Source organism: Merops nubicus, unplaced genomic scaffold (genome assembly GCF_000691845.1).
Source record: "Merops nubicus isolate BGI_N331 unplaced genomic scaffold, ASM69184v1 scaffold44084, whole genome shotgun sequence".
Lineage (NCBI taxonomy): Eukaryota > Metazoa > Chordata > Aves > Coraciiformes > Meropidae > Merops > Merops nubicus.
The window spans coordinates 27,107-53,275 of NW_008605732.1; the positions used below are offsets into that span (position 1 = coordinate 27,107).

The 26,169-nt window shown below is 42.7% G+C and overlaps 1 protein-coding gene across 1 annotated transcript; it reads left to right on the plus strand.

The window, feature by feature from the left end:
- Positions 1 to 1,540: 1,540 nt before the first annotated feature.
- On the plus strand, positions 1,541 to 20,334 carry LOC103772094 (transmembrane protein 178B). Its single transcript, XM_008939413.1, has 2 exons — positions 1,541 to 1,672; positions 19,569 to 20,334. Exons 1-2 carry the CDS (start codon positions 1,546 to 1,548, stop codon positions 19,817 to 19,819), a joined length of 378 nt encoding a protein of 125 aa, XP_008937661.1. The 5' UTR covers positions 1,541 to 1,545; the 3' UTR covers positions 19,820 to 20,334.
- The last annotated feature ends 5,835 nt before the right edge of the window (positions 20,335 to 26,169 follow it).

The following is a 26,169-nucleotide window of genomic DNA, read 5'->3' on the forward strand; positions in this document are numbered from 1 at the left end:
CGGTCCTTTTGATCCAGTATGGGAAAAGGGTAAAAGAATAACAGATATTGAGAAATAGTCAGAGACCAGCCAAGGAGAAAAGCTGCCACAGAATGGAGGATGACTCACTGGTTTCAAATCTTCCTCCACCTGTCATAAGCATGCTGTTTCTTGAGAGAAAGTGAAATCATTGCTATGAGAAAGAAAAAATAAAAAAAGGAAGGAAGGAAGGAAGGAAGAAAGAAAAAGAAAAGGAAGGAAGGAAGGAAGGAAGGAAGGAAGGAAGACAGTAAGTTTCAAGAAGGAAACAAATGTTTGGAGAGCTGGCTTGGTTGGAATTTTCCCTTCACATATATTCTTCACATATCAGCGCTTAAATTTTCTATGCCTACATGAGGTGGTACAGGGAACAATCAAATATAAGTGAAGATGCCCACCAATTAGTTCCATTATTTGAGCATGTAGAGATGCTCTTTAGCTGTCTTAGTCCTTCCCTATTTCAGTTTCCAGGTGGTCTCTCTGCCCAGATTTCACATCATAAACAGCTATGAAGATTTTTTTTCCCCCAGCATATGCAGGAGGAGGGATCCCAATAGTCCCATCTTTTTTTGCAGAAGGCAAATATGCAATATATCCAGGTCTTAATTTAAGGGTTCCTTACATTAGGTCTTGGGGAACTTTCCCCTTTATTTGCAAAATAAATACAGGTCAATCCCACACACCCATATAAGATACAGTACTCAGTCCCCACTGGCAAGTGCAAAATGCTTCATTCCAGCACCTCGCATTCCTCCTACTCTCAGTGCTTCCTGGAGCACTCAAAAACATCCTCGCCAAAAATCAGCTGACAAGGTCACCATCTAGATACATGAGAGGGCAATTAAGTTGTCTACATCCCAGTAGTCTATCTGCAGTGCATTTACTATCTCTGACACCAGAATGTCTGTGGTACCCCCTCCTGGAGGTGCCAAGTTTCATCTACACGCAGTGGGACAGCAAGGCCCTGTGGCCCAACTTACACATGGGAAATCATGGCCCAGAGGGGCTCAGGGACTTGCCCAAGATTACACAGGGGATCAGAAACAAGGTAAATCCCCTGTCACTTCTGTGCTGGAGCAACGCATAAAACCCACTTTGTGTATCCGTTTGTGCAGGTGCATCCGTTAGAGTAGTGGAGTATGGGATGGAGATGAGAAGGCAAGATTTAAACAGATATTGTGCTAGCACCCAGAGACTACCATTAGGTACCGTGTTGCACTGAGGCCATGTTACTCCTAATTGCTGAGCAAACTGCCACAAGTCACTTGGGTGCATGTGCACTGAACTTTGTTGTACAGTGAAACGGTCAGCTGCTATCTCTCCCCAGCCCATGCTAGTATCTTAATTTATGGATTCTCCTCCCTCTGAACCACCCTCACTCAAATCATCCCATGCCAAGATACACTGAAGACCTTGCAGATCAGTAGCCTTTTGGATTAAGACTGATATGAACCTCTGATGATGCTCATTTATCACTGTTCACATGCATGTTTTTTTTCTGTCTTCCTCACTGCAGATCTGCGCAGGATGACAGCTGGCTTCATGGGCATGGCTGTGGCCATCATCCTCTTTGGATGGATTATTGGGGTGCTGGGGTGTTGTTGGGATCGAGGCCTTATGCAGTATGTGGCAGGGCTTCTCTTCCTCATGGGAGGTAAGGACGTTGGTGTTTGAAGAAACGCATTTTGCTTGTTGTTTTCATGTTCACTCCTCCTACATGTCCCTCCTTTTCTATGTCACTGGAAACATGTTCTCAGAGTTGTTTTAGGCGATCTGGACTCGGTGTCATTCTGAGCTCCTTCTGGTGTACATCAAGGATGACCTGATGGTAGTTACATGTTACTTTATATCATAAGTCACAGGACTGGAAGAGGCCTTGTGGTTCTTTAGTCCAGTGCTCCATTGTTGCAAGTAACAATATAACCCTTAAACTTAATAAGCTTAATAAATTTACCAATAAAAATCTTAAGATGATGCAGATGTTATTCACATCACTATTCTATTTCATAGTGGGGCACTGATAACTAGAAACTGTGCTCAAAGTATTAACCTATATTTATTCTTTGTCAGTTGTCCTTGAGTCAAACGTAACCTTTAGTTTATGTGTCTTTTCTTTCTTTCTCTGATATACCCATGATGAGCAATGGTATCCTCCATTTGCCTCTTTCCACTCTACATATGCTATTTCTTGTAGACTTTCCTCTGTAAGACCAGTTATCAGTCCAGCTGCCCTTTCTGCCACCTGCACTTGTTTGTACTTGCCTTTCTCAGACATGAGCAGGACCATTCCCAAACAAGGTCTGATCAATACCTTCTATAAGTGACATGACGGTTCCTTGTCTCTGCTGTATATCACTTGCCTGAAGTATTTTGTGGTTGTATTTGCCTTTTTCATGCTGAAGACCCACACTGGAGACCCACAGTCATCCTGCAGTTGGACAACACACCCAGGCCTTTCTCCACCTTTGTAATTTCCTACTGATTACCTCCCAATTTACAATAGGCGTTCTGTTTAATACTCCCCAGGTACATGTCCTGGCCCTCTGTGCTTTTGAGCTTCTTCCCATTTCTGCTGCAGCCCCCAAAGTCATTCAACATTTCCTGTGTAATGTTCCAACCTTTCTTACTACAGATGCCATCCAACTTTCTGTTATCAGCAGGTTTCATAACACATACTGACTTGAAAAGAAGGGTGTGAGCGTCAAGTCCCAAACACAGCACTGGGAGAATATCTCAAAGTGAACAGTGCTACTTCTGTTCTCTGTTCTTTCTCTGCTGGTGGCTTTTGTTTGGCTGGGTTTTTGTCCCCCAAGCAGATCATCACTTCAGTGCATTTGGTCACCTGTTCATCTATACTGTAGTGTGAACACAGCTGAGTGTGTGAAATACAGGAAAGCTTCTGTAGTCCCAGAAGAGCAGTTAAGTGCTCCAGTAACAAGTATTTATGTTCCAGTGCTGTTGGTGCTGGTGACACAGACATTAGTTCTATTGGTCCTCACAAAGACATTGGAAGTCTGCTAGTGCCTCATGCAAGCACACATTGGTCTATGTATGGACATCTGTGAATGGTTTGTTGTGGGTGTCAGTACTTTATGGGAAATGGATCTAACAAATTTGCTTGGAATTTCTTTCTTATGTAATTAAAACTTAGTTTGTATGGGGAGCTATTTTGCTCTAATATGCTCAAATAGCCGTGTGGTATTTAACTTACTGCAGCACAAAATTAATATTAAAGCATTAAGAATATAGTAAATAAATACAGAAACCCTGATATATTAGAAGCTAGCTAAGTCTTGTTTATGGATTGGAAATTCTCACCATATATGGGAGAGTTTCTAGAGTGGCTGCAAAGATTACTTATTGGCTTAATGTTATTTGTCAGTGATTTGAAAAACAGCTGATAAAAGTTTTCAGGTGAAACAAGAGTCCATGTGACCACGCATAATGGGATGAGTCACTTGTAGCTTGCAAAGCCATCTTTTGGTGCGCCCAAACAAAAGCGTTTCAGTGGAGGGAGATCCAAATTCATGCAACTGGGAACAAAAAGTGTTAGTCATCCTTGCAGAACAAGAGGCTGCCTCTCAGAAAGCAGCAGTTCTGAAAAGGTCTCTGGGATCGTGGTGGCTGGGATCATCCAGCTGCACAGGACCTCAGTGCAATTCAGCCGCTAATACTCCAGTTTTGATGGGAATATGCCATAAAAGCATGAAGTGGGGATACCACTGGGCAAAACAAAACTATTTCTACATGTCCTAACCTGGTGTCCATACTAAAGAAGGACGTGGACAGGTTAGGGAGAGGTTTGCAGAAGAGCTATGAGAATGACTCCAGGTCTGTGAAACAGGAAAAACACAGCATGCCACAAAAAGCCAATTGCTTGAAATTGTTTAACAGAAGGTTTATAATTGACTTGAACAGTGTAGAAGTACCTATGCAAGTAGAAGCCATCTGATAGTAGCATGCTCTTTGATGGCATAGAGAAAAATAATAACAAGATCCAGCAGCTGGAATCTGAAACTAATTGAAATGATAGGCATGTTATTTTATCTGCCAAATTCTGTCAAGATGTGTGATATTTTTAATAAAGATGTGTTGGGAGGAGATCAGGCTTATCTTCTGCACCAGCGTAGACACGTGGATCAGGGTTACAAAAGGTTACTCTCCTTCTTGTTTTGCACAAGTCTATGGCAACTGCTGTAGATTTCCTGATTTCTTTTAACAGCAAATGTGCATTAAGTAACAACTACAAACTGGAGCAGCTGGTTAATAAAATACACAACTAGAGCCATTTAATGTAAAAGTCAGTAGCCATCAGTGTGTCATATGTTACACAGTCCTTCTTTCTACAGCAAATTAATCTTTTAATTTGAACCTTTTTATTGCTGGACAGTGTTTGTATACAAAGCTGTTACTTCTGTCATTACATAAAGCTTTGTTACTTCTGTCGTTACATAAATGCTGTGAACGTTACTGATCCTCAGAATGCATGGGGCCAGAGTGCCTCTTAGTTTTGTTCAACTTTTTCTCAAGTCCAATAATGGGAAAAGTTCTCTGGGAGGCTTTATGACATCTGACCTCACTGCAGCTGAGGAAAGACTATGTTAAATTGGTAGCTATATAGTCAGCCTGAAATCTAACTTTCCCTTCCATTTGCAACTCTGCTTGTCTTGGCTACGTTTGTAGCATTTGCTCTGGTTTAATTTCTAGACAAATAGCTCTTTTGTAATGCTTAAACATTCCTGGTATCTATGATCTATGTATCTTACTGTATCTATGGGGTTTGTCCCTCATTGCCCAAAATTCTTTGAACTGAGTATCTAAAATAATCTAAGAAAACCAGATGTGGTTTCCTCTGTTTCTTTATTATATTTACTAAAGACTCTTCTTGCTAGGCCATGTGGCAGTGCCTTGCTTTATTGTGCTTGATCTAATGTCTCAATTTCCTTATTTGCTGAAATAAATCATTTGTGAAATGCAGGCCATTATCTGGTATTACCTCATCTGGAATCCAGGACATGTAAACTGTGATTTAGAGTGTGGTTTACACTGTTACTCAGCATGTTTTGTAACAAGTTAAAAATTATTAATAATTCATCTTTTCTGTTTAGTCCAAATGTGTCTGTATCAACAGCAATCACAGGTCTCTCATGGCTCCTGAAGTTCTTTTGCATAATTTTCTGTATTTAGTGTAGAATTTGTACTTGGATTCCTTATCCTGAGCGACAGCATTTGCCTGACCACAGTAGGATTTTTTTTCAGTCCTTCATGTTGCACAGAGCCGGATGGATACTGCACATTATGTTTAGTAGTTTTGACCTCATTTTGCATGATGGTACTGTTGCATAGCCTCCTGTACCCAGAGTTGCACTGTCTGTTGTAGGTTCATTTCAGTATTGCCAGTATGATTTTATCCTGCAAGGTGGGAGGTGTTTCTCCTTTTGAAAGTTTTTCCATTTGGAATTGTGCTCTTAAGATTCACTAAGAGTAGTTCATTTTATGCATCTTATTTGAGACTGTTTAATGCTATTACAGAAGTGGGTCATACTCAAATTATACACGACTTCAAGCACATCCTCTTGCAGCTTCTTGCCTTTTCTCTACATGCAAATTATAGAAAATCTCTGCAGCAGTAAAAGCTCCATACTGGGCATGTCATTCACTAATTTTGTAATTTTATAATAATTTCTGGCACCTTAGAAGCACTGTAACTCTACTTCCAAATATCAACATCCTGTGGCAAACTTGATGGATGCTTTCATACTCATCAAATACCTGGTAGTAGTCTAAAAGGAATTCAATTAAACATCTACCTGATGAAATGCATGTGAGGCATTTTATATGTTGGTTTTGACCAAAGTACATGTACTTGCACCAAACCCATGCCTTTACTTTTTGGAGTGTAGACATGACCTCCTCATCACTTCCCAGGAAGCAGTGCTCACATTTTCTGGCTTTGAGAAGTTCCTTTGAATGTTTTAAAATATTTTACTTTTTTGTGTTTATTGCCATGGTAAACCTGTCAATTCATTTAGTTGATGTCTTTACTCCCTCAACAGTAGCTAATAGTATTCATAGGTCAAAGTCAAATTTCAGTTTGGCTTCCAGCTCCAAAGATTTGGGATGCTATGAATCAGCACACTGGTGTCTCTACCAAGGTAGGAATCTTCAAGAATCCCTCCTTTCAGTTCTTCTTCAAGTTGTTTAAGAGTACCTCCTGTATCACGATAAGCAGACAAGCTATATATCTGTCTAACTATTGTTTTTTCCACCTACTCTCCAGCACATTCATTCTTAGGATTTTCTTGTTTCATCATTTCAGACTCTGTGAGTTTGCTTGTCCTTCCACAACCACACAAAAGCAACCTCACCAGACCTTCTGTTATTGTACTTGCTGTGTGAAATCAGCTTTTAAAGACAGTCTCTGATAGCCTGTTTTTATTTCCCCAGTTCAGTTCTGATTTCATTTCAGTCAGCTGTTTTGAAACATCATGTGGTTTGCTTTGTTTCTAGTTTTGAGGGCAGGGTTGACTTTGTACCTAGATCATAGAATCATAGAATGTCTGGGCTAGAAGGGACCTCCAAAGGTCACCTAGTCCAATCTCCCCACCATAAGCAGGGACATCACCAACTAGATCAAGCTACTCAAAGCTTCATCTAGCCTGATCTTGAATGTCCAGGGATGGAGCCTCCACCACCTGTCTGGGAAACCTGTTCCAGTGATCTGTCACACTCATATTGAAGAACTTTTTCCTTATGTCTAACTTAAATCTACCCTTTTCTAGCTTAAAGCCATTACCCCTCGTCCTGTCACTACAAACCCTTGTGAATAGTCCCTCCCCAGCTTTCTTGTAGGCCCCTCTCAGGTACTGGAAGGTTGCAATAAGGTCCCCCCAGAGCCTTCTCTTCTCCAGGCTGAACAACCCAAACTCCCTCAGCCTGGCCTCACAGCAGAGCTGCTCCAGCCCTCTGATCATTTTTGTGGCTCTCTCCTGCACATGCTCCAACAGCTCCACGTCCTTCTTGTGCTGGGGGCTCCAGAGCTGGACACAGCACTCTAGGTGAGGTCTCACCAGGGCAGAGCAGAGGGGCAGGATCACCTCTCTCCATCTGCAGGCCACGCTGCTTTTGATGCAGCCCAGGATTCAATTTTCCTTCTGGGCTGCCATTGTGCATTGGTGGCTCATGTCCAGCTTCTCATTTATTAGTACCCTCAAGACTTTTTCCAATGGACTGCTTTCTAATGTGTTCTCTCCCAGACTGTACTGGTAATGTTGGTTGCCCCTGCCCAGGTGCAGGACCCTACACTTGGTCTTGTTCAACATGAGTTTAACATGAGTTCAACCTCATGAGACTGAGCCCATCTCTCCAGCCTGTCCAAGTCCCTCTGGATGGCCTCCTGTCCCTCTGGCATACCAACTGCACCACCCAGCTTAGTCTCGTCAACAAACTTGCTGAGGGTGCACTCAATGCCACTGTCTGTGTCATTGATGAAGATGTTAAACAACACCAATGCTCCAAAACCCTTTTCCACGTCATCAGCACTTGCCAAGAGGAGAATGAGGTGACAGGGCTGCCCCATGGTGGCACGCTCCAGTGTTTTGGCAGTGGTTGAATCCTCCCATTCCCTACCTGGTACACCTCCATGCTGAACTGCTGTCCCTTGTCCCAGCTGGAAATATAAAAGGGCACTTAACAGAATCTTGTTCTGCTACTTGCTTCAGCACAAAATTATCCCTGGCCAAATTACATCCCTGGCCAATGCTACATCACTTGCCATTGTAAGTGTACTCAAAGACCCACAAGGAATGATGTTTTATCATCCGTATCAGAGCTCTGTCCTTCAGCTGCACATTCATGTATTTTCCTTTTGTAAGCCTGTAATTTGTACCGAGAACACATTTCAGTGAAATAGTTTAGGGCTTTTACTGCATGCCTAACAAGGCAGCCCTTCAGGGAGAGACTTCTGCGTTGTCTTGTTTTGTTCCAAATTTACTGCAAATAAATGCAATAAATCATCTCTGTGCTTGTTTACTGTTTTACGTGTTCTCTTCACTCTTATCTGGTCCCTGCCAGTTTTGTCTTGTGACATGCATTTTAGAGTCACTTTAGGGTTTTCTCCCCATTTGCTAAGTTTCCTTAGAGAAGCATATAATTTTACTAGCTCTGCAAATATCCATTATTCTTTGCAAAGTCAAGTGTGTTTCTTGCTGTAACCTTGCTTTGAGCCAGTTATAAATTTTACCATTAATAATTCAGTCTCTAATTAGTCTATTTGGAAATTATTCCAGCTGTTAAATGTTAAATTCATGTGATTTAGCTTCACCACGCAGATCTGTAATAAAGAGATCTGTAGTCTCCCAAAGAAGCCCATTTCTTGTCTTTGCTTAGTGACATTTTTCATGAAATATTGGGCTTGAGGTTTTGCTTGGGAGCCTGAAATTTCCTTTTATTTACTGGCACTGAAAGGCCTGAAAGTCTTGCTGTACATATAACGTGGTGCTGTGGAGATTTTCCTCTCTGATTTTCTGTCCTAGCATTTGCTTTCAGAAACATGAGGAATTTATTTCATCCTCTCCTCCCTCCTCTCTAATGATGGTGTGCCAGTCTGTGGGATTTGAGTACCATTTGCCAGCTATGCTTCTGCTGCTGATTTGGGTTTCTTCTGGCCCTCCTAAGAGTGCTGCAGAGACATTGCTCTTTGCAGCCCATCCATAGTCACAGGACCTAGGTCAGGGTTACCAAAGCTTCAAACCTTCTCTCAGAGCAGAGGTGAACAGGGATTTTTTCCAGTGCTGACTGCCATGGCACAGATAAGCAGGCAGAAAGGATGTGTCAGAGGGAAGAGAAAACAAAATTATGCAGGTGTGCTGGCACAATTTAATGCTTTATATATTCAAGAAAGGATGTTTATTAAAGAAATAAAGAACAGCCCAATTACACATGTGCATTCTGCTTTTATAGTCTAATCCAGTGAGAAATAGCCTTTTATAGATCATTTCCATCCTCCTCCCTTCTCATAAATACTTCCAAAAATATTCCTTCCCTCAGTCCAGGGGTAAGTCAACAAACTGCTTTATTAGCCCCACAGCCAGAGGATGAACATGCCATTGACACTGGGTCACCTCCTTCTGCCCCAGCCATGCCACACATCAGGCAGGTCTGTCACAAGGTGCTGGGGGGACAAGGCGCACTCAAGACTTTGTGCCAGTGCCTGCTAGAGCCCAGCAGCTGCCAGAGCACTGCTCACAGTGTCCAGGAGCTGATGACCAGGCTGATACTGAGGGATGCAAACCCCGCCAGAAAGTGGGACTTCAGAGCAGGGCTTGGGAGGAGCCCGTGCAGCACAGTTGGCAGTACAGATGCATTGCACACATCTGTATCCTTTTTCACTCCCCACCTCCACGGAGAGGCTTATCTTAAGATCTCCAAGCCTGTGTGCTGTGCTTCCTTCATCTGTGCTGTGCATATGTTAGTAGATGACAGCTGAGGCATCTGTGGTTTTGCAGCCATGGATCGTTACCAGCTGTTGAGTCATTTAAGTCCCAAATTTAACTCACTGTACTTTGAAAATAGCACATAGCGGTAGAAAATGAGAGTGTTTATTCTACACAACTGTGGTCCTGCAATCTCAAAATAATCATTCTGCTGCTGAATAATTTAAGAAACAAAAATGGAGCAATTTAATACAGCAAGTGTAAGGCAAAGCTCTGTGATTGACGTCTCCTAGGCAGCTATGAAGCACCTTCAGAGCAGCTGCCAAGAGGAGGCGAAGAGAAAGATAAACAAAAAGAGAAAGTAAAAGACATTCTTCAGAGTTTGTCTGGAAATACGGTAAATCTCACAGGGCACCTAGGGTTACTATTTCTCACTAATAGCCAATGTTTCTACCCAATGTTTCTACTCTGGCCTAGTTAGTTAGAGATGTCCCTGCTTATAGTAGGGGAGGCTGGACTAAATGGCCCTTTAGAGGTCCCTTCCAACCCAATAAATTCTATAATTCTATGATTCTTCAGGATGTTCTCTTTTGGTGTCATGATCAATCACAACAGTGAAGATGGAAGATATTTTCTGTGATCATAGTTATTTTTTTTCTTTTCCACAACATTATTCTTTGAAAATCCAGTTTCTTGTGCTTCTTTCCTAAAAGGAATAGCATTAGAAGGTTTACACAAAATCGATTGTGTTTTAATCCTGGCAGAGATAAATTAGTGATGACTGCAGAGGAACTTGAGAATTCTTGCAGACTTTTTTTCCTTATAGCTCCCCCAGATTCTCTTAGAGCCCCCTCAATATGCCCTTAGGGACCCCTAAAGCCCCCTTATTGCCCCTCCACCACCCTGAGACACCCCAATATCCTCCTCAGGACCCCAAAAGTCCTTATAGACCACTGTAAGAACTTATGTGGATTGACCTCCAGATGGAGACAAAGCATGGTTTCTATCAAGAGATGCCATAACTTAGTTATGAAAGTTTCTGAAACAAGCTTCAGCTTGACAAGGTCAGTTCCCCCTCTGCCATGTCTCCCACAGCACACACGTATGCTCTTATTCCTACTTGTGATTTTGGTTAAATTTTACATTATGCTCTAAAGTGATTTAAAGCCTCAAAGTGGAATGAATTTGAGTTAATGTACAGTGTTAATAGGTTTTAAATGTTTAAACCTCTCTAAGGCTCTGGATTGTTTAAAACCCTCAAACGCATTACAAAGGTGTTGCGGAAGGCAGAAAAGAAGCTGATGAAGGTCTTTATGGACCTCTGATGAGACCCAGAGCTCAGAGCAGCCATGCAGGCTTTGTGCCTTCGTGCTCATCAGGTAGTAATGTAACAAGGCCAAGCACATGCTTATTAAGGTAATAAGAGTTAGCCTGCTTTTAAAAATGTCCTTTTTCATTGCTTTCAGAATTTGTCAGTCCCTCTTTTCAAACAGCTCTCTCCTTCACAGCTTGTGGTATCCCTCACAGATGGGGTTGCAGGTATTGTTCAGTGGTCCCATTCTAGGCTACATTTCTGGAGTCTAAAGAAAGGCTCTTCTTATGTATTTCCAAACCTGGACATTGATAGATACATGTCCAGATACATATATGTGGATATAGGTCCACTGGACATATACATATCTGATCCACATATGTGGATAGGAATGGAGGTGCTTCTTCACCCTGACTGACTAACCATTAGTAATCAGAATTTAGAAATTAACATCACTTTCCTTTTGAATGTTACCTCATTTCCTATTTTCACTCCAAAAATAAACATTTAGGAAATCATCCACGCAGACATATCATCCCCCTCCTTGCTATCTTTGGGGTTTTATACGATGCCAAGGTGGCCTGTTCAGTATCTCCAAGTGAGAATACAGCTGATGGCATAACAAGGCTCACAATACATTATGCTTAAAAGGCAGAGCTAGGGCAGCGTGCTATGTCTTTATTTCTAGCACTTTTCTATGCTTAATGGTGCACTGAGAACACATTTTGCATTTATTTATTAATGCTGGCACACTTCTTGAAAAGGAAGTAGGAGACTCTCTGGAAATATGAAAGGTTGCGTACTTTCACTGTATGGGCATCTGTGTGTCACTGTGTACTGGCCACTGAAATTGTGTACTGGCCACTGAAATGCTCTTTTATAATTTCAGGTTATTATACTCTTCAAGGGGAATCATAACACCCATCTTTGCATCTTCTACAGCATAACTTCAAAAGCAGACTTACGTACTTGTCACAGAATACTATTTTCATTAGATGCTCTTTAGGTCAATACTGGCAGACCTAGCCAGGAGAAGCCAGGACCTAAGAGTTAACACCTCCATAAGAGAATGGGGGCAGGGTATAGAAACATATATTTCAAATCAACAACACAGCCATACTGCAGGATGTAGTCATTTAGAGGTGTTCTTTTTTTTTTCGTTTCTTTTCCTTGAAGGAGAGGCTCAGCAAGAGGATTCATTGTTAACTCCATAGCCTTTAATCTCCATGGAAACAATATCAGCTGACTCTGAAGTCAACCTTCAAACGCATTTCATTTGTTTACCTGTGGCTCATTTCTGATGCTCCCAGATGTGCATTTGCACGCTGTGGGGAGAAATACCAAGACAAGCAATTCCAGCAACCTTGTACCTGATCACTAAAGAGCACTGGAATTTAAGAAGAGAAGAAAGGCTCTGCAATGAGGTGCAGAGATCTCATCGTCTGGAGCAAGAGGAAGGGCGAGTAGTATCTGAGCACTTCTAAACTTGTTCGGTTTCAGTCTTAACTCAAATCGGTCTCCCTGAACTTGGCATACAGTAAATTAAGGAATCAGCTCACTCTGGCTTTTCAGCAGAAAGAAATGTTCATACTCCTCTGTGTGGTCATTTTAAGTCAGCTATACTGACGTGTCACCTCTCCCTCCCCAGGACAGAAGGCACTGACAGACACATCAGCTCTCTCTAGAGCTACGAGAACAGAAAACCTAGCGCAGTCTATGAAGTAATCTAGTTTGCTTCCCAGGGATGTCAGTAGGTCTTTGAGGGGATGACAGAAGGTGAATTAAAGTAGAAGTAAGGTAGGTAAGACAGACCCAATAGCAGTACAAAAGACTTTCCCACCCACAGCCCTGGAAAAGAAGTTATGTATACTTTAAGATTCTGTGACTGTTCCTTATCCCTTAACAATGTCACCAGGTCCGTGGTCTGTTGCTGACTTCTGAATTCCAACGGCAAGATGCATCAAGGCCAAAGAAAGACAACGAAAGCAAAAGTGGCATTTATTATTGGGTTGGTTTTTATAAAAGAAAAAAAGTTTGCTGACTTGTTTGCATGCCTGGCATCAAAGAGGAAAAAAAAACTGCATATACAACATGAGGAAGAATAATACTGGCATGATTTGCTGGACAGAAAGAATTCTTTACAGAGAGAAAGGGGAGCAAATTTCTGTGTTTGGCAGGTTTTGTTAAATCCAGGGGCTGAAGCAAGGTTTAGATTCACCATCTTGGCTCCTCAAGTTGTCAACTTAGAAAAACAACATTCTCCTTGGACAAATCACTGCTATGCTTTCTTGATCTAATTGGCCTGGACAGAGTCCAACTGGCCATTGGAAATTACACAGAAAAAAGTAGCTGGACCTGGCAGAAACTATTTGAGTAGGGCCTTCCTCGTTTCTGCCTAACTTGGCTCTTCCAGGGGACACAGAAGCAAGTTGTATTGATATACTTGTGGGGGTTTATAGAAGCTGCAGAGGTATTTCCTCTGCAGCAGCAAGGAAGATTTTGGTATGTGGTCCTTTATGGTAGTACAGGGTCAGGGTAGTTTGCTGGTTGTGAGCATTCACATGAATGATGTAAATTTTGTAGAGTTGTCCTCTAGTAAGTGGTCCCTGTTGACAAGACAACTAGATCTGATTTTGATTTCTGGCTATTATATCTCAATACCTGTATCACCTAGCACATACAGAAAGGGTTTTTCTGTTCCTGGCAGGTCAGCTCAGGGGAACAGTAGTAGACCCCAGAGCCTTTTGAAGTAAAGATGCACACTTCACATTCAGCACCAAAAACTGAAAGCTGTACAACTAAATAGTCCTTTGGTCACTTGAAAAAATGAAGGGATAAATTTCTCCCCAGTGCCTGAAGGGGAAAATATCCAAATCAGGTAGTCACCACCATCACCCAGAACTCCCAATGGCTTCTTTAGTAGTGCCTTCAGCAAACAAAAACCTCTGCCTGGGCCATTCTAGAAGGTCCATACTGCAGGGGATGAAAGAAGCCTGCTGGCAGCCTCTGCTGTCATGGTGCTTCCCAGCACAAGGATGAGATAATTTCACTAACTTTTTATTAGGATGGTTCTTCATTTTGACGTTAAGAGATCCTATTCCTTTCTCTCCTTTCTGTTCCCAGTAAAATACCAGATCGCATCCCACTACTACACGATTTACATGAGCCGAAGCACGGTACCCAGTAAGGATTTGTGGTCCTGACAGAGGCTACGTAGTCCTGTGGTGCCATAATACGTTATGGCTTGTGCAGCAGCACTTCAGTAGACAGGCACTGCTGCTAAAGTAACAGGCAGCAGGCGTACAGCTCTGCTGTGGCGTGGACGCTGCTGGTGCTTCTTGAGGTAGGAGGCCAAAGGCCAAATGCCAACCACATTCTGACAGTGGCACCACTGTAGGCCTTGCAGTTTGCTCTGGCTCATGGTACAAAATAACAGTATGTTAAGTTCCTCACCACGTGGGTATGTGGTCTCACCATCACTCAGTCAGAACATTTTTTTTAATAAGGGCAATTTTCCAGTAAACTCCGTGCTATTCTGCAGCCTATCGGTGATGCTGCAAGCTGCTTCTGCTGGAACAGTACATAATTAAGCAATAATTTATATTCCATGCATGTATGCACAGAGCAATAAAGTGTTCTCAAGAGCTGCGTGCTGCTGAGGCGTTTAATCCGTGCACAGAAGGAGCTTACTGCAAAGCTGCTCTCTCCAAAAGGCTTTTGTCATCACTGTGTTGGGAGGGAATTTGGTTTATTCTTTAATAATTTCATTTGATTGTGATATAATTTAAATAGCTAATGGTACACACTCCAGTTTAGGATGTGACCTCATTTTCTTTGTTTGTTTGATGTACCTTGAAAATAGTAAAAGCTAGCAGGGCAGAGAGAAAGTAAAGATAATGTTGTCTCACTTGTGAGTTTTTCCCCCATAACCCTACAATAAAAAAGTGATGATAATTAAATAAACAGCACTCCTTCTGAAGACATTAGTGGCCACAAATTGCCATCAATTGCAGCTACTAGAAATACCTTAAAAGGTGGAGATTTGCATTTATTTGAGAACTGCCTGGTTTCAGAGGACATCTTAAAAGCCATACCTTTGTGTCTTTCTTTTTATCTACTAGTGTTTATAAGTAATACTTGACATTTCTCTCTCTGACACCCCTCCCCCCCCCGAAAAAAAATTGAAACAGAAAAGGAGAAGAATCAGGGGGGTTTTGTTTGTTTACTTTGTATATCTGACAGCACAGTCAGTTCATGAGTCATTTCTTCCTGTTGGGGGGGGAAGGGAGAGAATGAACATCGTTCCATCAGATGTGGAAGAGATGTTTTCCAAGTAATGAGAAAAATTATTTGTAGAGAGAAGGGTCTCAGAGGTGGGCTTGGTGCCCAGGTCATTTTAATTACTGGCTTTTTGCATTTCCCTTGACTTCAGATAGGTGATGTCTCCTTCAGGCTACAGTCAGACACCTCATCCCTAATTCTAGGGACGAGGATGTTCAGGTGAAGCTCCCACCAGTGGGGTCTGTTTGCACACCAGCACCACGAAGGCTCACCTTCATTTGTAGTCTGTCTACAAAAGGCAGCAGTTCTTGTCTCGCAAAACACCATGGACCTTGTGAAATCCCTCAAGCTCTGTCAACGTGGAATTTGAGCCAGGTCTGTGGGCAAAAGACATGGGTTCTGACATGGATCAGGTGGGCACTGGCATGAGGCAAAATTTTGGTATGGCTGGTTTGAGCCTATTTGTGTTTAAATTGGTTCACTCACAGGAAGCTCTGCTCTCCCCTGGAGGTGAGGTTTGAAAGTTGCAAACAAAGGCACAGTGAGGCAGATCAGAAAAAGGGACATTTACTGAAAAAAAAATAAAAAATCCTAGCAGCAGAGGCCCACGGCTCTGCTTGATATAATAACATTTAAAAACAGCTACAGCAAAGAGCTCTGACTCATAATCCACACCAAATTAGGCTTTGACCACCAGTGATCTTACCTTTCCCAGCTATCCCTCTCCTGACCATGTCTGTCCCTGAAGCAAGGATAGTAAGACCCCAATCTTATACACATATATAGCAAAGAAGTTAATCTCTGTCATAAACAAACCTCCAGTCTAAATGGAAGAGGCATTCAATGCAATGTTTAATATTCTTCTTCCTAATACATAAAAAGGAAAAGCACAAGATAGCCATGAGGTATTCAATAGCTGGGGTGCTCAAACCACTGCTGATCATCACCGTGTTAGCACTGTCAAAAGCAGCCCAAGAGGAGGGGCAGGTGTCTGACAGGGATTTGGTCTGGAGCTCTGGCCACACCAGACAGCAGGTTCTGTGGCACAGACATGCCTTGACATGAAATTTCATCTCTCACCTGACTGAAGCATTTTGCTTCAGTGACACCAAATTTCCTTCGTCAAAAATGCTTCTGCTGTCTCATCTCATTCATTAATGTTTTGCTTAGGATGATAACGTGTAAATCCCAGCACAAAGAACCTGGCCTGGTCTACTCTCCCCAGCTGCAGAAGGAGATGGTCTTTATCTCCTTCGTCCAGCTCAAGTACCAGCACTTCCCTGCTGAGCTCTTATTGCCACCCATCATTCAGGTTGTGTGTGCCCGTGCCACGGCTGGTCCACCAGCCTTCAGGTCTCGTCATCTGCTTGGGCCGCAGTTATGGGGAATGTTTTTCCCAAAGAAATTAATGTCTGTATCGCTGCGGCTGCTGGGGGATCTGAGGCGTTAGTGTGCGTTGAGGGAGGCACCTCACTGATGGCACCAACCTGTCAGCAAAGTGAATTAAAGTTCAATTTGTTTTCTGGGGAGAAAAAGAATCTCTGGGTTGGGGACGTTCCTGACTTGCTGCAGTCCTGCTGCCCCAGAAATGCTGTTTCTATAGTGCAGGCAGTGCCACAGGAAGGAGCAACAGCCTCCCTCCTCCTGCCACCCCGGCTCCATGTCTCACCCAGATTAGCAGAGGCTACATTTCCAGGTGCAAGATCAGCCTCTGCATCCCTTCCACCCATGACTCTTTCATTATGATGGCCAGCAATCATTGTGCCATTTTCAGGGATGATCCTTTGTGTTATGATTGCCAGTTCATGAGGAAAAGCTACCAAACTAAGTCAGGAGCTGGTAACCGTACTCAGTTTTCATCAGTAACTCTCCAGGTGAGAGGCCAGATTAACTAGAAGTGGGAACTTCCTTGCTTGGCTGAACATGAGCAACACACAGGACTCATACAATGGCCATAAAGATTCCCCCAGGTGGTATAAAATGGCTTTTCTGTGTGTGTCTGTAATGAATAGCACTAGGGAGGCTGATAAACCTGTGCCGTGACATCCTGCAGAAGCACAAGGGTGTGACTGGCTGAGGACCATAGTATGCATCCTCTAATGCTGTGCAGGGGAGTCATTAGTTGCCATGGTGGGATTAGCACGTTCTCCAGCGAAGGGGCAGGACAGGGACAGCCTATTTTTAAGGAAGACTCATGTTTGTGATTTGCTTGATTCTCTCTTGTTACTCATTCTTCTTTATCGTTCACCTGTTATGGGACAGAGTACTCCCAGCAAGGTGGACTGCCAATATATTGGGCACTACTGAAATACAAAGAGTAGGTAAAACTCACTGCATTGAAGAGTTTGTGATCAAAACAGCCAAGACAAAGCACGAAAGCCCAGGGAACATTTGAAATCCAAAGTTGTCTCCTTCCCTTTTGTACTTAGCAAATGCAGTTTCAGTCTGGCTGCACAGGTTTTTCCACCCACCTCTCTTTAAAATCTTATATTTTGAGCAAGCTGAAATTATCATGTTCTTGCTAGCAGAGTAAGGCCCTTCATGTCATTTTTTAACCACAGCCATTTGAAATGAGCCACAGAGCTTGGTTCAGAGGTTTTTTCCTTTTTTTTTCCCTGATCCCATAACGTTCTAGTCATGTTGACATGTCACACAGGGAAAAATTGTGTTCTTGCCAGACACTTTCATGTTACTAGATAACCTAAGTGACATGGTAGAACGTAGGAAGGTGTATGTGGTTTCTAATCAAACCACCTCCTTTTTGAGTACAGGATTCTGGGAGCGAGACCTCATTCATCCTGCTCTGTGCTTTGAAGTAGTGTAGTACATCTCTGAAGACAGCCCCAGAGCCTGGGATTTCCCAAGGCTTTAGCAGAAGTCCAGAGCACTGATTTTAGACTAATTGGGGTGCTGGTGAGAGGCAAGAAGGCTGCTTTTATTTAAACAGGCATAGCTCTTACTGCAGCAGCTCTCTGGTCCTCGTGGGTACCCTGTGGCATATCATAATATGAGTACTTAGGAATAATGAATAATCTGGGCCACCTGGCAGCTATAGACAGAATTAGGGGAGGCACCCAGAGTTCCCATATTCCCTGACCTTTACAACAGAGACTATCTACAAGTGGCATTCTAAAACACATTGGTAAAAAGACAGGCCAAATAAACAAAACAGTGATCAGAAGAGGGACAGAGAGAGCGCCATGGCGATGTTCTCACAGGAGGTCCATGGTAGACATTTGCCTGCAGATTCTAGACTTGTGTGATGCTTCTACTAAGTAAAGGAGGTGAGTATGGTGGAAAGTCCACTCCTTTTTTGGTGGTGCATGTATGTTCCTACAAATGCCGCCAGTTTCTGAGCCTAATTCCAGGCAAATTCACCACATAATCCTGCCTGTGTCTTCAGAGTGGGGGGTGTAAAATCCATTCGATGCAATGTCCACATGTGTTACTATAGCACATGTCCTGTAAGTTATCTTCTGTGCCCAGGCCCCTCGAGGCAATTCAGAGAGGTTCACACAGGGAGGAGTTAGAGAGGAAAGATGAACTACCAACTTTATGTTGACTTCTGTTGTTATCTCTTGAGATAGCTGCGTAGCATCTGTAGCTATCCATTATTTGGTGTGTGGGTGGCAACTGTGACATTTCAGGAGCTCAGAGTTTAGCTTTGATGAAGCTGGAGGCCAAAGATCAAAATTAGACTCATCTGGGTGGGCTAAGGTTCAGCCTCATCTGATACATCTCTTTCTGTAACACCACCTGACAGGATTATAAAGCCTGTCCTTGTAGTGTTCTCAGGAAAAAATTAAATATTGCTGTAGAGATGGAAAACAAGAAAAAGAATAAGATATTTTGAAGATTTCCCCAATACTGCAGAGGGCATCTAGCTTGAGACTGGAGTCATGCAGAGGGGAGAATCTTAATTTTGTGAGGGATTTTAAGCTTTTGACAGTGGTATTTAAAAGGGGGGTGGTGTGTGTGTAATGAAAGATTTTAGATTTTGATATAAGAAAAGTCTGAAAAAATATCCCAAGTAATTTCAAATGCATGTTTTAGCAGAGCCAGAATATGACAAGTATTTTGTAATATTTTCTTCTATAAAATCCATCACTGAAAAATTTAAATTAAAACAAAAAATCAAACTTCCCTTCCAAAATATTGAAACATGATGATTCACTCTGTATTTGTCTAAAGCAAAATTCCAGAAAAATCAATGGTTTCATGAAGCATTCTGGTTCCCATGGGGTTGCTCATAACGAAAAAAAATGTTCCTGTTGAAGTTTTTCCATGCAGCTCTGTTCAGCAGCAATATTCAAAGCTCTGGTGGCACTCAATTCTCTCCTTGTGCAGCCACTAAAATGAACTACTTCCTATGTAAAACATCTTCCTATGTAAAAAATTTTAGGTATTTCCTTACTGCTTGCACCAGCTTTTCTCAGGTGACTTAGAAAGTGCTATGTCTGTCACTCTTCTAACTTCTCTTTGTTTTTTTCCTCCCTTCTTCTCCCCTTCCCACTCTCCTCCAGGAACCTTCTGCATCATTTCACTGTGCACGTGCGTGGCTGGAATCAACTTCGAGCTCTCCCGCTACCCCCGCTACCTGTACGGACTTCCCGACGACATCAGCCATGGCTATGGCTGGTCCATGTTCTGTGCTTGGGGGGGTCTGGGCCTCACTCTTATCTCTGGCTTCTTCTGCACTCTGGCCCCTTCTGTCCAACCTGTCCCCAGGACCAACTGCCCCAAATCTAGACCTGAAAATGGGACAGTGTGCTAAAACAAATAGCAAACAAATACACACACACATATATATATATATGTCTATGTATACCTATACATGCATATATATGTATATATAATTACATATATATATAATCTCAGATTAATGCCAGTGCCAAGGTAGAGCTGAGTCCAACACGGCACTCTCATATCCACCGGACTCTGTGTTGCTTCGTTCTTTCTCACAGTGATGGGAAAGCTTTTCTCTCACATGGCTCTTCCATCCAACTTCAGCATCATACCTTAGAGGCTGAATGAACATACAGTTGCACCTACCTACTGCCATTTGGGAAGGGGAACAGGGAGTCCGTCTGGGGGATCTGGAACCAGAATCTGTACAGGACGTGGATGGTGGGATGGGGGGCACAAAAAGCCTGTCCAGCTAGAAGGGAAAATGCAAACAGTGAGTAAAGGAACAAATCAGGCATCTGAGCCACCTCTAGAATGTACCTCCTCAAGGCCATTACCAGAAAGCCACCCACTTTCTTTTTCTTTCTTTAAACAAAATGATAGAAGCCTGACCTGTCATTGATTTTGGGGGTTGGGTTGGGGATTTTTTTTTTTGCATAAAATACTGAAAACAAAATGGACGGAACATGTGGGGAAAAGCAGAAAAGCATTTTCTTTTTGCCTGCTAAACTTTAGAGAGAAGCAAACAAGTGAAAATAATGATAATTTTAAAAAGATCTAACAAAATAAAACCAGAAAACACAAAAACCTCCACAAGGACATCTCAGCGGACTTTCCAACAACGCGGTTTTAATCTTCCAGCTGCCTTACATCCAGGCTTACAACTGAGGCTGAACTGCTAACATAAATGCAGCAGAAGGCCTTTTGAAAATGCTGTGATACATGTGTGTATAACTTTTTCTTCCCTCTTCTTTTATTTATTTTTTTTTTAAGAAATAGAAAAATTTAAAACATTGCAATGTGATTGTCTACTAAACCATCCATGCTGTGTTTGTGGCCCAAGACTGAGGCACTGCAACTGCAGAAGCGTGAGGAAGCCGTCAGGTCTGAGACAGCACATCTCCTCGGGTGGAATTCAGGATGTTTTTTTTCTGTTCATGGAGCATCTGAAAGTTCAGGATGGTGAATCCAAGGGAAGACCGACCAGGGAGAAGGGAAGTGGAGGGAACCCTGGCAGTTGTTCTTCCCAGGTATTTGCTGGAGTGAAATTTCATCGAGTTTCTATTGTGGATGTTTAAAACAACTGGTCAAAGGTCACTGCTGAGGAGAAAAGGCGAGCTAATTTTGTAAGGGAGAAGTGAGACGCCTCTTACTGTGTTCATGTATGCCAAATAAGACCTTCTTCTGTCTTGTCTTTGGAAACTGCCCTGGTTCATTGGACATCTCCACTCTTCAGCTGGGAGAACTGTGTACAGATGGAAGCGAAAGGGTCGGATGCAGAGAACTGAGATCCATTTCCCACTAGCTCAAGCGCTGTATGATATAATTGTGAATCCGCAAATGGGACTCTCTGTCTCTTTTGGTCTTTCTCTTTTTCCTGCTACTCCTCTTCCCATTGTCTCCTTCTTCCTTCACTCTCCTCTTCCCATCATTCTGGTTATAGATCCCAGAAGAGCTCCGTGAATAGAGAAGTCTGGAGAGGCAGGTGAATGCTACTAGGGGAAGCAAAGCATTTTGGCCATGAGGGGAATGGATCCTTCCAGGAGAATGGTGGATGAGGAGAAGGTGGGGAAGAAGAGCCAAGGGTGTAACCAAATGGAGTATGAAGAGATGATGACTGGCCATATGCAGGAGTGAGGGTACGACTGACAAATGTACAGGCAAAGAGAGACAGGGCAAAGAATAAAAGCTTCCCCAAAACCATCCCAACCCAACATGCTCTTAATTTAGCATTAGTACCAGCAGTCCTTTCTTACATGATAGCTGCATGCAATCAGTCATCATCAGTCAATACAAGTCATCCTCTGCATCTACAAAAAATTTACCAGGAGAAGGAGGCAACCTGTTGAAATTGTGCCTACTGCACAAAAACAAAGGCATTAATTTCCAGGTCATGCCATTCACACAACTGGCAAAAAACAGTATTTTGCTCCATTTAAAAATACCCAGTCAACAAATTATTCTTATGGAATACAATTGCATAGCCAGCCATCCCCTTCCAGCCCTGCTCCCCCTCCTTCTTACACCTTATGTGGTGATGTTGCTTTATTAACAGTGCTCAAAAAAATGAAGTTTCTGGGGCGCATTTTGGAGTGAGGTAGATTTGGGTTTCCTCCATTCTTGCTCAACTACCTAGATTTTGCTTTCTCTGGTCTACAAATTCCCCAAACTGCCAATGCCAGCTGCCAAGCCAGTGTGTTGCCACTGAAGTGTCATCCCTGGCAACTGAAGGTTTGCCATTTCATTCTCCATTAGATCTGACTAGAGAAAGTATTTATTTATTCATGCTGAGAATGCCTTTGGAAGGCATTTCCTTTTAAGTAGATTGATTTATTTCTTATTTCTGGCAAGGTTTTCAAACAGAGTGGTTTTGAAAAGCTTTGAAAATGTTCGGCTGTGCAAGTGCCTACTAGGTAAGGAGACTGATGAATTACTACTGGAGTGAAGAAGAAAATTAAACACAGCTCTTGGAAAGCAAAACGCAAACTGAAAGCAGAAAATCAATAGCGCAAAACCAAGAGACCTATTAAAAATTTTGTTAAATTTCTCAAAATATGGATATTTTTTTTAAAAAATCTATTTAAGAAATTAATGCTTTAGGAAAATGGTAATTGTTTCATTAAAACATCTTTGAACGCAAACTTTCTTCCTTCTCTGCAGTGCTGAGTGCTATAGGGAAGGTATTTCATGTGAACACAGATACTTGGAGTGACCCAAGTAAACTAAAGGGGACAGAGGTATCTAGATGGAGTCCACCGTCAGGCCCTGTGGGATGGAAAGCAGTATGCCAGCTCCTGTGAACATGTACAGTCTTGTGTAGCCTGTGACTGGTCACAGGGTGTACTCTTTTACAGATACAGTTTTGAAAGAGGTATAGCAGTAAGATTTAAAGAAATGGAAATAATTTTGCTCTTTTGTGCATTCTCAAAACTTTATTTTCTTTCTGCAGATGGCATGAAAATAGTTCAGCCTTGATGAAGTATTCTCTGATGATGTTGGTTTACAAGCTGTATATGATAAGCCTTTGTATTTCTCTGTGTGTGGCGATGGTGGCAGAGGGTTGTGATTATTTGTGTTTAGAACAGGAAAGTGTTAATCCTAGATCTTTAGGCCAGTTCTCTGATTTTCTACTCACGATAGCATAGGCTCTCTAAGGTCTGTGTGGCTACAAAGCATCCTGAAAACTATGGGACTAAGTGTCTGAAGCAGCAGATGATCACATAACCTTTATCTCAAAGTGGATCCCCAAAGGCACCATTTGTCCATACACCAGTTCTCTCAAATAAAGGCAAAACCCGTCTGGGATGTTGTGGATTTCCCTCAGTGATACTCACAGAACTGGAAGGAGTCCTGTGCCCTTCAATACCATGGAAAGGGGCTCAGATCCCCACCACACTTTCTGTTGGCTCAGAGTATTCTTTAGAGCAAGGTGGACTCAAAATACATCCAAATCCGAATGTGCCATGGTTAGTATTTCCATCTATCCTGAACCAAAGCACTCTCTCATTGATTTTTTTTTTTTTCCATTTTGGGGAGGCTTTGAGGTATCTTTCTGAACAGAGATTCAAGCTTTTTGACTACTGTGGTTTTCTAGTTGGAGGAGTAGTTAATTATAAATCTGTTAGCTGTGCTCTCAGCATTAAGGGTCTTGACCCTGTCCCTCAGATCTGCTCTGATGAAGCACCTAAGCATGTGCTTTCTTTGGAGCCCGTGACTCATCCCCTTAAATTGGGTAGACTATTTGTATGCTTAAAGCTTTCCTGGATGATGTTCAGCTTCCTGCAGAGTCCAGCCCCCGCTCTTCTTTTCCTGTGCCCTCCCTGTAGATAAAGTGACACTCTTGTGCCAGCCTGACGTACCAGTGGATGTTTGGTCTCCCTTTCCATGAGGTGGTGACGCGGGGTCTGTAGCTGGCAGGCTCCCTCCTGCGCATGGCCCTTTGTCTTTTACTGCTGGGAGAACACTCCTCTGAGCTCCAGAGACCACAGAGGAACTGCAGATGTCACAAAATGTCAGTGCTAGGCATACGGGATGAATGAGCTCAACCCACTGTGATCTGCAGGCTGAGGTTTTGTGTATAGTGACTTTCAGTTATTGTACAGTGAAGTTGTCCTGTGACCACAGCAAGCTGAGTACAGGGGGTTCTGCTGTCCCCCCCTGCTAGGGGCACTGTATACGTGCAGGGGCTACGTGGCAGGAGTCCATGTGCTCTGTTTCTTACGTACTGTATAGGACACCTTCTTCTTCAAGCTAAAGCTCTTTGTGTGTTGAAGTTCCTGACTCATATTGGCCACCTGTATATATCATCTCTCCCTTCTCCCTCTCTGCAAACACACAACTTCCCTGATCTAAAAAGTACAGTCCCTCCAGTCAGATTTCTAGGTGGGCTTTTTTTTTTTTCCTTTCATTTTTCCCCAGGGACAGTCACAAGTGGATCACAAACCACCAGTGACCAGAGCAACTTCTTTGAAATACTGCTTTTGAAAGATTGTCATTACTTCTAAAAATGTTATTCCAGCTGCATTAACAAATGAAAGAAGAAAAACCCTCAGAGTCCTCTAAACAGAGGCTCTTCATCCTCCCAGGAGAGAATCATGAGAGTGCAGGTATTCTGCTTTCCTATAGATGTGAGTCATTTGGGACCACTTTTAGCTATGGCATGTTAGCTATGTGGTTCATTGGATGGTGAATAAAACAGAGTTGGTGAGGGACAGGACTGATAATCAGCGGGTATCTCAGATCCTCAAGTGTTCCTGGACGACTGTGTCTCCATGGGTCCCCATTTACCCACCATGCAGTGCCTCCGAATCAGGCTCATCCCTGGAGCCCCACTGATAAGCAGAGCTGAGAAGAAAATCACTGTAATCACTGTCCTTAATTCTTGAGTGCCAAGCTAACTGCCAGCAGGGAAATGGAGAGGAAATAATATGTTACCAAGTATAGCTTAAATAAAGACATACATTATTTGGGCTTTTTCTTCTGTGTGTCTCCACCTAGGCCTAGAAGGGCTATAGGAGTGCTCAGGTAATTTCACACAAACCAACAGCACATTTCCTTGCCCTCAGGTTTTGCATTCTTTCATGGCCCATGCTGCTGTGCTCATCCAGCCAGCAAGGGAGTACTCTAGGTGAAAAACTGAGACAGCTCTGAACGATTGCCAGGCACCCCTGCAAGATGAAGAATAAAAAACGTTCATGAACCACAAACAGCACATAAAGATTAGTGAGGGATGAATTTCCAAGGTTAGGAAACAAGTTTCAAAAAAGCCTAAAGTTTAACTGTAAACTCCTGGCCAGATCCATGTGATCTTGATGCTGCCAGTCTAAGCTGAAAATTCATAAAAACAGGGCTTAACTCAAAACTTAGAGCCCTACTGTTCCCAGTTATAGCCAGGAATACAATGCATCTGTTCCATAACCTGTTGAAGTCCATAAAAAGCTTCCCCTTGGCTCCAATGAGTTTTGGATCAGGTGCCTTTGAAAATATTTTAGTGCTGATTTGGTTAAGACTGAAAATTAAATGCGTGCTTACACACTCACAATATCTCTTTGGCTTTAGAAAGAAACAGTCATCAGATGTTACGTTGTCTTTTGCCTCCAATATCAGATTTCCATCCTCTCTGCCCCACCAGTACCCCAATCCTACGGCATTCTCCAGAGCCATGTTAGAGATTGCAACATTTTTTAAAACAAATTACCTACGGCTGGTGCCAGGGTGCTCTGACAAACTCCCTGTTGATATCCATGGGAGAACTGGAGCCTGATATGATGCTAGCAATTTAATTACAGTAAGCCTTGCACACATTTAGCATTTAACTTGGACAAAGAGCCCAGATAACTGCCTCAAAATAGGCCACAAAAGGGAAATGAAACACCGGTCACACTTAGTAAAGCACTCCAGAATCACAAATCAGTTGTCCTTCTTTGCCCAGGGAAGACCTGAAACGAGAATGTTGGAGGCTCAGATAGGTTACCTCCAAGGGAAGGTGAGCAAGTGAAAAAAAGGAACCTAACAGCAGGCGCTGTTAGGTCAAAACTGACATTGGTAGAATTATGTGATGACGAGCCAACGTCACCCACAGCATCAGCAGCAGGAATTGTCAGTCCCTTCTAGGACTGCGTTTTTATATTCTTCCTTCACTGGTTAATACTCCTGCAGAGCAGCAGAAAGCAACTTCAAAATTTCTCATGTGTAGAGTGTACACACATGCACACCCTC

Coding starts and splice junctions, on each gene's coding strand:
- LOC103772094 (XM_008939413.1), top strand. CDS start 1,546: ATGACAGCTGGCTTCATGGGCATGGCTGTGGCCATCATCCTCTTTGGA. Junction 1,673..19,568: donor GCTTCTCTTCCTCATGGGAG/GTAAGGACGTTG, acceptor ACTCTCCTCCAG/GAACCTTCTGCATCATTTCA.